Source organism: Equus przewalskii, chromosome 27, assembly GCF_037783145.1.
Source record: "Equus przewalskii isolate Varuska chromosome 27, EquPr2, whole genome shotgun sequence".
Taxonomy (NCBI): Eukaryota; Metazoa; Chordata; class Mammalia; order Perissodactyla; family Equidae; genus Equus; species Equus przewalskii.
In genome coordinates this window covers 30,260,992-30,274,304 of record NC_091857.1, presented here as the reverse complement: position 1 = coordinate 30,274,304, position 13,313 = coordinate 30,260,992, and the positions used below count along the sequence as shown (strand labels likewise).

Here is a 13,313-nt window from a genome sequence, read left to right as displayed (position 1 = left end):
CCGTGTGCAGGAGGATCTTTGGTCTACGTTCCGTTTACCAAGAAGCAAAGTGGCAGGAGCCTGTGGCACTGGAGAATAAACTAACTGTGACATTATCAGTAGATGAGAACTCAAGATGAGAGGGACAATGAAAACACTGTTTAGAAAAAAAATAGAGAAAGACATTTGCAAAATACCATTGGCTCAACATCTTAAACAATTTGCATTCAGAACAAAGATACTTCACTAAATTAATTCTTATTTGCAAGTACCTGTTAGATGTCCACTCATAGTTTTGTCATGACTGTTGAACAATTGTCTGTATTTCAGTCTGGATGACTGAGGAACAGCCCATTCCGCCACTGGAGGGACACTGGACGGGACAAGAGGGAGGACAGGAAAAAAATGACTAACAGTAAGAAACAGCCTAAGTTCTTTAAAAACAGTAAACTAAGAACTCCTCTAGAAAATTAGCTTTAACATCTTATTCACTTTCCAATCACTATTTCTGAATTTTCTGTAATGAATATTTTCATTTTTTAAGGTTATAAACATTTCTCTCAAAACATATAAGCTCATTATTTTTCCAAATCAAGGGTAAACTTAACAGACCAAGTGGCTGCTTCAAGTTACATATATAATTTAATAATTCAAAGTTTCTATAAAAGTATGGACAATCTCCTTGGAAGTGGCGTGATACAATAATGTCCAGGCTTTTCTAAACTTCCAGAACAGTTATCTTTTGGTTTAAAAAGTAATGCTGACAGCAAACAAATAATTGCCTAACTTACTACACAACAAAATACAGGATGTATTTCTTAATGAAGGGAAATCGTTTCATTCTGGGAAGTTCAAATTCCCACAAATGGAGAGCTTCCCAGAGACAACAGAGCACTTCCAGGGGCTAGGCAAGTCAGCGGAGCAGTGAGGGAGCTCTGCTTTCTGGACTGCGATCCAGACCCCACCTTTCCTTGCAAATGTTCAGCAACGCAGACCCGAGGAAACCCCTGCCAGCAGTCAGCTTGGGTCTAGACCTCCGCAGTGAGGAGTTCCTCAGAGTGGTTCCCACCCAGGTAGCACATTGGTACCCAAGGCTTGTTAAGAGCCAGATGTCTAAATCAGGCAATTTAAACACAGTGGCTGAGCTGACTGTAAACATGGCATCCCACTTCCAGGAAAGATTACAACCAATGCCCCATTTGCAATTTCCTTTCATTTCAACAAAAATATCCATTTCTCACATGTAAAAGCAAAATTTTAATCATAAATTAAACCTATTCATCCTTATTTATGTATATTATCTATGCACTTATACTTACTGTATGCACTTCTTAAAGCATAGAAGTGGCTCCCAAACACTTGACAAGTACCTATATAAACTCACCTTTTCAATTTTTATAAATTTCTTAATAAAAAACACTTACCAAGATCTATTCTGCTGTGAGTACTTCTGCAACAACCCTCTCATTTTAAACTAACTTTTTGCTGATTCCAACTCTGGCCTATTTGTTAAGAAGCTAATTATCTTTCTCCTGCACCCCAGGAATGCAGGGTGTTACACACAGAAGGTGTCCCAGATTAGACTTATCAAGTCATAGTTTTCTGCCAAGTTCCTGAGAATTTAAATAGACTCAAAACTCATTAATAGGAAACCAAAAAGTTAGATGTGACATTACCAAAACTTGCTAGAAATTTCGACTATTGAAAACATGACTACCAAAAAAAGAGTTGTTTTAATAGCATTAATGTTTGCTAATACTGATTGTTTATTCGTTCTAATGGCACAAATCAATTTTAAGACGGATTTCAGAAACCCTTGTGGGGAGCCCGAGGAGACTGAAAACTTCAGCATGGCATAGGAGAACACGTGAAAAACAGGGAATTTAGTGTTAGCTGATCTGAGTTTAACTCTCAGCTCTGCTACCGTTTGCTGAGCTGCACAGCACGACTCTCAGATAATAACTACTGCACAGGGGTTGTGGGGTTGAAGGAGATTAATGAGGTATTTGGCAAAGCAGATGCTCAATAAATGTTCCCGCATCTTAGGAAGAAAGGCTGAATTACGTGGAACACAAACACCTGTGTACCACAATTCACTGAAGTTTTTAGAGCAAACTTCCATGGGCAAGAACTCATGCCTTAAAATCAGAAAGAACTCAGTTCAACTCTTAGCTCTATCACTTAAGAGTTACGTTATCTTGTCACTTAACGTCTCTGAGCTTCTTCCTCATCTACACCATAGAGAAAATACTACAGTCATCTTATGGGTAAGAAGGTGCGCTCTCAAGGAGCTAACGTGCACAGGGCACATGGTACAGTGCTTTTCAGTTGACGGATTCTCTTTAAATCGTTTTTTAAAAGATGAATTTCTGAACTATATTAAACATGCTTTTTTTCCTCTTTAAAGTGGAAAAACAACTTGATTCACTTAGGAAAGATTTCTAATGAGGACTGAAACAAGAAAAGATGGAATTGTCTCTATTTACACCCCCTTCTCATTCTAAAAGTTTTGAGATGGCTTGCAAAGAGACTTAATTTTTAATCTTAGTGTAGCAGAATGCAAGGGAAACAAAGAGGGTAAAAATAAATATATATGAAAGATAACATGAAACCAATATTGGCCAAAATATAAGCAATAAGGTCATGTAAGCTTTGCCAAAATTGAGCCACATATTTGATTAGTAACAACTGTCCACTAATCTGAATAACTCATTTCATAAAAGTTGATCTTTTTTTTTTTGTTGAGGAAGATTAGCCCTGAGCTAACTGCTGCCAATCCTCCTCATTTCACTGAGGAAGACTGGCCCTGAGCTAACATCCGTGCCCATCTTCCTCTACTTTATATGTGAGATGCCTACCATAGCATGGTGTGCCAAGTGGTGCCATGTCCACACCTGGGATCTGAACCAGCGAACCCCAGGCCACCGAAGCAGAATGTGCCCACTTAACTGCTGTGCCACTGGGCCAGCCCCTAAAAATTGATCTTAAATAATGTTTACTAATAATCCACATAGACTCCCTAAGATTATTTGAGACAGAATTTAAAATAAGGCCAATTATGGCTCTAATTTTCATATTTAAAAAGTTTATATATAAACTTTTTCTTTTTTTTGGCTGAGGAAGATGAGTCCTGAGCTAACATCTGTGCCAACCTTCCTCTATTTTTCATATGCAGGTTGCCACCACAGAGTGGCTGACTATTGGTGTAGGACTGCGCCTGGCATCTAAACCTGCAAACCCAGGCCACCGAAGCAGAATGCGCCAAACTTAACAACCAGGACACAAGGCTGACCCCAATAAACTTTCAAATGATTAACACAAAATAGTTAATTTGCTTTTTTCCTTCATACCTAGAGTTCTATTTTATTAGTTTTAAACATTTACTACTACCTATTTATTATACTCTTAAAAAACCAACATGCAAAGCCTTTAAAGGGAATGTCATATCTTCATTCTGTCATCTCTCCAACAAAAAATGGTAAAACTTAGTAATATTATACAGAATTAAGAAAATTATGGGCATTCTACAAAATAAAAGACAATAAATATAGAACATGGCTAATTCATTTTCAAATTTATGAGTTAATCAGATAATGGCTTTACCCAAACTGCTCATTTAAAAACAAGCAAACTTACCTAGCCACGTCAAATGATTGCGCCTTCTGTAACTTAGTGTTTAATTGGGACCCTGGACCAGATCTACTAAAGGAAGAACTCTTTGGCAATGTGGCTGCTGTAAAAATAAATAAGTGTTGAATAATTTTAATTCTACAAAGATAAGAAGCTTTTCCCTATTTACAAAAATTAAAATGCATAGCCATCAAATCAGAGGCAGAAATTATTACTCCCTTCTTACCCTCCTGGACTCAGAATGCATTATTCCCTCCTTGCTTCCTGCCCTCTCACCAAAAACATTCCTAGATTTACTTGTTCCTACTGAAAATTACCTTACTAGGCAATAATGTTTACATCCATAAAATTTTACTCTTCATTAAACATTTGGTGTCACATTTTAAAGGATCTGTTCCAACAGTTAAAGAAGTAACAGCTGAAATATATAGATGGCATACTCTGAACTGCACTGAAGGAGCTGAAGTATTAGTCCCAGATGCAGGAGCCAGGGAGTCACAGATTTGCAGTCTTGGCCAGATAACATGTGACACTAGGGAGGGTCAGCTTCTGTGTCTGATTCTCACTGAGGCTGGTTAGCCGTGTGTCAGTGGAAAAACTCTGAGCCTTAGCCACACTCCCCTCATCCCTGCCTCCCGTCTTGCAACATTTGCCGTTGGCTGCAAAGACAAACAAGGCCGAGTGTGTGGATTCACCAACACTCCTGGAAAAACAACTGCAAGCACTTTCTCGGCGGCCACCACATCTGCAGTCACAGTCACACGTGAAAGATGAACTACACGTGACAAGAAAACCTTTAAAGAAAGAGGTACATTTAGATTCTTTGGCCAGACACATCCTGACAGATATAATAAATCCAGGGGAATGGGCGCAGAAATAATGATTGAGATACAACACTAAGACCCACGCTGTCATCACTGCTGAGTTTACTCAGGCAGATCCAAAGCACCTTTTTAAAAAACACTTTCCATATTGATAAGAATTCATTAAGATTTGTTAGACTAAGTCTATCTTTAGCTACAGTTTATGTTTTCTTTTAACTAAAGGGAAAAAGACTTGGAATAAAGTCTCAAAAGGAGATTAATGAAACCAGGAACTTTTTAATCCTTTCATTCAATTAAGCAAGCACGTAATACTACAAGCTTAATATATTCAATCATTTAATAGACTTCCTTCCTCCTTGTCTGATTCACTCCACCTCCTCAAAAAAAAAAAAAAATGCAATGTTCTTTTTTTCTCCTACATAATTCTACTCCGAAGGGACTGGCTTGTTTATTAGCAATTCACAGCAGCTGAAGAAAAGCAGTAACTGATACCTGGAAATACAACATGTTCAAACTGCAGTTGCTCTTGTCAAGCCCTCGAAAGGAAAACTATGCTCTCGGTCTTAGTCGCTGAGTTCACCTTTGTCCACAGCGGCACCCAGAGCTCCTTAATTCCATTCCCCTTTCTCTCTCTCTAGCCTAGCCCATCCCATTTAATGTGCTGAAAAAAAGCGAGAAATTAAAGGGAAAAAATGAAGATGTTTTCCTCTGAAATAATATACCATTTAAATATAATCAGGAGGTGAAGATTTAATAAGAATGAGGAGTAAAACACAAGTGGTGAGAATTCGGCCTGTGGTTTTGGCAGATCACATACCAGGATGAGCGAATGCAGGCAGAGGTTGTATAACAGGGGGCGCCCCGTTGGCCAGGGGAGGCACTGCTGCTGTAGGAACAGAAGACACGAGGGACGGAGACATTCCCACAACCGGAATGGATCCCAGGGGAGGCACTGCTGCTGTAGGAACAGAAGACACGAGGGACGGAGACATTCCCACAACCGGAATGGATCCCATTGGCACTGGAGCAACAGCTGTAAGTGGTGGCACGCTGGCGATACCTCCTATACCTAAGAAGGGAAAAATCCAACAAAATTCACTCTGGACCACATTTCAACATTCAATGATAATTAATCCAGGACTGCTTCAAGAAAACCACATTCCACTTGTAATATATTCCCATTTAAAATACGAATTCAGATTAATCATTTTGAAGAGTACCAAAAACTACGTCAAGGATCACATCAGAAGGGCTCCAGACCCACTGTGAAGAGGGATCTAGTGGCCAAAGGCGAGGATCAATAAGAAGAATAAGTGCAATGGACTGAAAGCCTCCAAAGAGAATTAAATTCACAAATTCATAATGACATTTAAAAACAAATCAACGAAAAACATTCGAATTGGTCATGAGAGGTAATCGATTCACTCTTTTGAAAATAGTAAATAAAGGGAGAAAATAAATCAAATAATTATCTTGCCTTTCCTTTACATCCTGAACCTCAGAGTAACTAAAGATTTGATGGGAAAGTTTCTCTATAGAAATACTCTAACCAATAAATGAAAAATAATAGAACTAAAAGAAACGTTTCCTTTCTTCTTTGTTTCCCTAACGCAACTTGTGCTATTGTGACACATAATATCACAATAATCACGACATACCACAATAATTATCACAATATATCACAATGTGACATCTGGTCCTCGTTCCGGTTCGTGGAGCAGAGCTCCTAAAACCCTTCTGATTTCCTGAGTGATAGTAACATATTTTAATAATATTTGGTCTTGGTCCCTGGTTCCCAACATAAGAGCTCCCAAGACCCTCGGAATCTCTGGGGTGTAAAAGAGTGTCTTTTGTATGCTAATGAGGTGACTGGTGGCTGGGGGGCTCCCTAGATAGCTGAAGGACGGAAGGTGGTCACAGGAAAAACCAAGGCATGATTAGAGGGTTGGAACTTTCAGCCCCACCCCCTCCACACCAACCTCAGGGGAGGGTGGGTAGAGGGGCTGGAGACTGAGCTAATCACCAATGGCCAATGCTTCAATCAGTCATGCCTACGTAATGGAACCTCCATAAGAACTCCTACCCTATGGGGTCTGGAGAGCTTCCAGGCTGGTGAACACAGCCCTCGGCTGGGAGTGTGGCACACTCCAACTCCACAGGAACAGAAGCTCCTGCGCTCCAACTAATCAGAGACGTAATTTTCTTCACCTTCAACGTGTATCACTTTTTCTCAAATCCTTTTCCTCTCCTTCTTCATTTCCTTTTAATTTCTGAAATCTTCCTCTGTTACCTTCTATTTCTGTGCAGACAGTATCTCTTATGTGGCTTCTAGTTTAGTCTTCATTCCTCTGAAATGACTTTTTCTTTTATTTCTTATTCTTTCCTGACTTCTGTCACCTTATTTCTGAGGTTTGAAAACTGATTTCTGTAGGTCTTTCATGACTTGTATCATTTTCTTAGTATCTTTCTGCTTGCTTTGAAACAGTAGGTTCCTGGAGTGCTGTCATTGTCCACGGGGCTGTTAATTCAGCTCTTCATTCTCTCTTTTCTAATAATAACTGTGTGGGATTCACCCTTGCTTGATACTGCCTGTTGCTCATTTTTATGGGAGCCTTGCTTCCTGGGATCTCGTCTCTGCTCTCCGTCCCCACTTTGGTCTTGACCTTCTCCTTCTTTTGTCTCCGTGTCACTGCCCTGTTCAATTTTGATTCCACGCCCAGTCATTTCTCCTCGGTGTGGAGTCCTGCCCCAGAAGGAAGGCTTGTTGGATTAGTTTTGAGAGTTCCTAGGGACTAGACCGCTCCAGATCCTTCAGGTCTTATCCCAGGCACAATCATTGTGAGTATTCTCTAACATCACAATGTTTCCATTTTAAGTGACCTACTCAGCTTTTATAGAGCCACTGCGAAGACTATCATCTTTTTACCAAGTGACTACCTTTTCTGAATGGATGAGTATTTCTGAATATTTCTAAATAAATACATCTATCAGAGGTTGTTTTGGATGCCATCCCTCTCGACTATGCTGAGTCTTAATTCTTGAAATTTTCCCAACTCTCCTCAACCACTGAACTTTCCCTCTCTACTCTAAAAATGTGCGAGCACTTCCCATCTTAAACACACCATCATTCGGCTCACATGCTCCTCCAGCTATCTCCCCTGTAAGTTAAACTTTCTCCTTTTCCCAGCCTCCAATCAGGCTTTGGTCTCTCCCAGTCCAATGAAACTGCATGTCAAGACCATGCACAGACTCATCTTGTCAAATCCAGTCACTTTTCTGTCCTTTTCTTACTCAGTCTCTCAGAAGCAACTCAAAGAATGGAGCACGCCTTCCTTCTTGAGACACTTTTCTCGGCTAGTAGGACACCAACCTCCCCGCTCTTCACTGTTTCCTGGCTTCTTCCCTTTTATACCCCTTTAAATGTCACAGACTGCCAAGGCTTGGTCCTATAGGTCTTCTGCCTACCCTAGCTACATTTTGTCAACCTAAACAAAGAAGAAAATTGAGGCAAGCCCAAATTACCAGAAAAGGAGTTTTTTAGGGAACAGCAGAGGAACCGCAATTTGGGACACACAAACTGTGCAAGCAACAGGCGAGCCCGTTGAGGCTTTGAGGTGGGTAGTGTTCACGGGCAAGGAGAGAGGAATTCAGTTAGAGTCCATGCAGCAAGTTCATTGGCTTGAGGATGGGGAGAGGTTTCTGGCGGACGTTCATTGGCTGAGGGATGTTTCGGTTTTCAGGCATTTACAGGAAATCAGTCTCAGTCCTTAAGTTTTGTTTTGCTGAGGACACATGTGATGTGCGAGTGTCTCCATTTTACATCCTCCAGTTCCATTTAAGACTGAAATCCTTTCACAACTTTCTCTCTAAGATATCTTACCCAGTCCCCAGGCTTTCACCGCCATCCACACTCAAACTCTCCCAGAGCTGATGGACGCTCTGAGCTGCAGACACATGGATGGACTCTTCTGCCTCCTGAACACCCCAACTTGGAAAGCTACTTGACCCTCAAGCCTAACACGGTCAAAATCTGCTTTACTTTTCCTCCAAATTACACGCTATAACTAATCGAATTCTACCCTATCTTCCACATTGATTATCACCTCCGGGATCTAAATCACCATCATCTCTGAGTTCCCTCTGTTCTACTGCTGTGCCCCTGAAACCCACATAACACAGATTACTTTCTCTAAGTGTCCATCAACCATGTCACTCCTCTGCTTAAAAGTTCTCCATAGGCTTCAGCTGCACTTAGAAAAAGACATTCTAATTCCTTAGTGGGTTTTATCAAGCCCTAACCCCTCTGGCTTGTGTCTTACCTCCCTGATCTTCTGACTTATCAGTATTTCAACCACAATGCTCTCGTTTTTGTTCCTCACACACACCAAACTCATTTTTGCCTTAGGACTTTTGCAATTGCTGTTCCTTTTGCCTGGAAGGCTTCTCTCCTAGGTCTTCACATGGCTCTCATCTCTAAGTCAGCTCCTCAGAAAATTCTGTCTGACCACCCTGCCCCATGGGTCACTCTCTATCGTGTTACCCTGTTTTACAGAATTTTTTATCTATTTGCTTGCTTCCCCCACTTGACAAGAAGCTCCATAACAGCAGGAGCCATGAAGTCTTGCTCAGCACCAGGCTCCCAGTAACTAGGACACACAATAGGGGCTTAAAAATATTGGTTTAATCTCATAAAACCACAGATTCTGGCCAAAAAAAAAAAAAAATCAAACAAAAGAAAAATAAACTCCCCCCGAAATAGTTGGGTCCAGAGTAAAAAACGAATTATGCCGTGGAAAGAAGAACGTACAGGCATACTTACAGAATTTCCTGGAATGCAGCTGGTACCCTTAGGCAAGTCACAACATCACTGCACCCATTTTCCACTTCTTAACACTGGGGAGCTGAACAAAATTATTGCTCAACCCTCTGCTGCCCTTAATTCCACAGTGTTAACATCTGCATTAACATATGCAGACAATAACCCTGGAAAAGTGACGCCCCAGTCACCCAGAAGGTTTGGTGATAAAGAAGGTGGGGAGAGAGAAGATAACATGGAAACCAAGAGCCTTTAGAAAAACTGTGATTGGACATGCTCTACCTCCCTTTTGTGAAATCTGGTCTTAGGCAAATTATTCAACTTCTTAGAATCTTGGTTCTCTCATTTAAATAACAAGGCTAGGGGGGCCGGCCCGGTGGGTCAGCGGTTAAGCTTGCACGTTTTGCTTCTCGGCGGCCCGGGGTTCGCCTGGTTCGGATCCTGGGTGTGGACATGGCACTGCTTGGCAAGCCATGCTGTGGCAGGTGTCCCACATATAAAGTAGAGGAAGATGGGCACGGGTGTTAGCTCAGGGCCAATCTTCCTCAGCAAAAAGAGGAGCACTGGCAGCAGATGTTAGCTCAGGGCTAATCTTCCTCAAAAAAAAAAGGCTAGTAATTTCTACATATTTTTTGGGTTATTGTTGTGAGCAAATAAAATACTTTATGTGAAGGCACACTCTCTAAGGGATAGGAAATGCCTGGTCAGATAATTTTTACTATTCATTAGGAAATAATGATAATAGTAATCAATTATTTTGTTCTCAGTAGCCAGAAGAAGTCTAAGAAAAACATTAGCCCGGGTTGAGCTGAGAGGTGAAACTGGAAATACTAGCAGAGGCCAGATCTCTGAGTAACTCGGACAAAGTGGATGAGGATAGTGTACTTGAACTTTTCTTACGTTCTGATATTCCCTCGTGATTGATCTCTTGAAAATAGTTTAATGTTGATGTGATGAGAACAAGGGGAGAAAAGGCAGTGGAGAAGCCCAGGGGCAGAGCTACTGAGGGACTGGCAGGAAGTCAGATCCGAAATTCCAGGTCCCCTGGGTGGCAGTGTCAGGTTACTTAGGAGACAGTAAAACCCTCGGCACAGTGAGGCCACCACCTCCTGAAAGTTAAATCAGCAGTATCTCTAGAGCTGAAATTCCTCTGGCAGGAAGGAATGAGAGAAGACATATTAAATGTTCAGGGAAGAATTACTGACACCCAGGTTTGAGGGAAAAAGAGGAAACGGGATGCCTCTGGTTATCTGACCCTTTCTCCACTCTGAGGTTTCCTCTTGCAGCACCGGAAGGGAGGCCAAAAGAAAACTAAACACCCGTTAGCTGTTTTAACACATGGGTCCTGACCAAACGTTGGCTAGGAGGACCTTCAGAGATTCAGAGTAACTTCCACTTAAATCAGCTGGTTAACTAAGGGCTTAGGGACTGTGAACACGCGACGGACAAGACCAAGAGGGCCCTGGCCACTCGGGGTCCGTACTGTTCACTCCTGCTCTTCCAGCCTTTGCTCTTGAGCTTTCCTTCTCTTGGATCACTATCCTACTTGCCTAACCCTAAACCTGCACCTTTCCCCTTATAAAAACCAGTCTTGTGGCTAAACTTCACCAAAGAAAGGCAATGCATAGCTTGTTCTTAAATCTATCAGGTAAAAGCAGAGCATTTATTTATCTCAGCGTATCATAAATTGTATCAGAGACAACCCGAATTACTACTGACTGCCCCCTCCCAAATCCACTTCGCTTTATCACCTGTCATCAGATATCAGGTCTGAGAGAGGGAAAGAAATTCTATCCACAATTTTCATGTTTTTTTTAAACTGTCTAAGAACTTTCCCATGAATCAGATGTTGGATCCCATTACTGTAATCTTTAAATCAAGCTAAATAATTAAAGTCTAGGGTGAGAACAGAGAAGAAATCAGAACTGTTGCTGATCTTGGTCAACTATTTACCATTTAATTTTTAAGAACATCTGGCTAAAAGATAACTTTTTATAGAATCGTGTTTTTAATTGAGATAACAATGTTTATTTTTTTCTTGCTTCATTTTGTTCTAAGAATGAATTTAACGTGGCCAACTGTAATGTGGCCAAGTGCCTCAATACTGTGAATTAAACAATATATTTCTAGACCCATAATCCCAAGGACTTGTTTATACACAAGAAAAAAACAAAAATGTTATGGAAACAGAAAACCAAAAGGAAGTATATGCGACAATGTGAAGGGTCAAGAATCCAGTAAAAGCAAGGAAAAGAAAAAAGACGCAGCAGAGGACTGGCAGTCTGTTCCTTTTCCCTGACAATCTGCACCTGTGCTTTCATTTCAGCTACTCTCATCCTCTGGTTACGCAGAATGTGAACGGACTCCTTCTCCTCTAGCACTATCCTCCTGCATAGGGCCATCATTTTTCAGACAGAATTACCTCCTAGAATTTCACAATGCTACAAACTGAGAGGGGAAAAAAAAAAGCGAAATATTTATTTTTAAAATATACAATGCAATATAGGAACCAATTCCTTTTCAGACTTACCAAATGCTGGTGCACTAGAAATAGCAACGGGTTGCTGTTTCATAACCGGGGGAAGTGCGGAGGGGAGTTGATATCCTTGTAGCTTCAGTTTGATAAGTTTCATAGCAATGGAAAACTCCACTTGATCCATTCTTCCATCATTATTCATATCAGCTAGCGCCCTGCAAACCAACAGCATGGGCTTAGAACAACTATGACCTTAAAGGAACCTCTCCCAAACCACCCCTCCCACCCACACGAAATCAAAATAATCAGCTCCCTTAATCCTGGAAAGAACAAAACAGAACAAAACAAAGCAAACCAAAACAAAACTTGTTTACCAAGCTATAGGGAGGAACCTAGACATACTGACAAGATTTTATATAAATATAAAACACTTTTTATTGTGTTATTCTTTACTTATATGATATACAAGGTAGTTTTTCAGTCTCAGTGTCAGGATCTGTATTTTGGACATCAAGTGGGCTTTCTTTTTGGAGTGATGAAAATGTTCTAAAACTGGCTAGTGGTGATGGTTGCACAACCCTGTGACTAGACTAAAAACCAATGAATTATATTCTTTAAAACTCTGAATTTTATTATGTGAGTTATGTGACAAGAAGCTGTTTTAAAAAAGCATTTAGAAACAGTTTATTTCTAGAGATACTTAATTAGGTTGCATCAGCTCTGTGGGGTTCTACAAACCTCACCATGGAGGCATGACGTGCTATCCTATGCTATGATACTATACTTTTAAAGCTGTGAAAATCAATTAAATGAGCTTACAAATGTATTTACTATTTGAAAATGGTACTCAAACAAGTGCAACTTCCAATGAGCTATTATGTATTTTCTCAAAGAAGAGTAAGCAAAAGGAAGGAGTTTGTAATTGCCACTGGAAACTATATTATGCACACCCAGATTGTATGTATTCATGACTTAACCTCTTCTGCATGAAAAATGTTCATTCAGATTTCATTTCTTTTAGTCCAGATATAAAAAGCATGAGGATTTATTTTTAAAATCTATCTTAAGAAAAATTTTAGAAGACCAGCTACTCCAATTAAAATCCCATGACTAACCATCTCTTAAATGTGCCACATCCAGATAGTGTCCAAAAAAGAAAATTAAGTTACACAGAAAATCATCCTGTACTTCTGGAGTTAACTCAAAGAAAGAAAACATGAAACATATGAAAAGTGTGACAACAACAAAGACTAAAAATCTCTAAAAATGATAAAAATTGTAAAAGTCAACACTATCATTTAGGAAAATAAGATCAGAAAGCGGGAAATGGAACGCCATGGCTCAAGAACCTCGTTTTTGCCTCCTATAGGAACAGCCTGGTCCTCGTGCAGTCAGTGATGCCCCCGCTTCAGGAAACCACCCAGTGGAATCTAAACTGCACCCACGCTCACGAGCTTGAGCATCACTTCCCATATGTCTCCTGGTCATTGGGATTCCTACTACCATGAAATGCTCATTCACATCCTTTGCCAAGTTATCTGATGGATTGCATGTCTTTTTCTTGTCAGTTTATAAGTGTTTAATGTAT

The 13,313-nt window shown here is 40.4% G+C and overlaps 1 protein-coding gene across 15 annotated transcripts in view; it reads right to left on the bottom strand.

The window, feature by feature from the left end:
* ITSN1 (intersectin 1) overlaps positions 1-13,313 on the bottom strand; it is a 213,911-nt gene that overhangs the window by 129,078 nt on the left and 71,520 nt on the right. For all 15 annotated transcript variants that reach the window (XR_011533735.1, XR_011533734.1, XM_070597188.1 and 12 more), the window contains 4 exons: positions 11,780-11,940; positions 5,251-5,502; positions 3,616-3,712; positions 252-352 (listed from right to left, as the gene is read on the bottom strand). Coding sequence is in view for 13 of the 15 variants with exons in the window: in XM_070597188.1 (XP_070453289.1) it covers positions 252-352; positions 3,616-3,712; positions 5,251-5,502; positions 11,780-11,940 (611 nt within the window). In the remaining 2 variants the exon portion in view is untranslated. The remainder of the gene's footprint in view (positions 1-251; positions 353-3,615; positions 3,713-5,250; positions 5,503-11,779; positions 11,941-13,313) is intronic.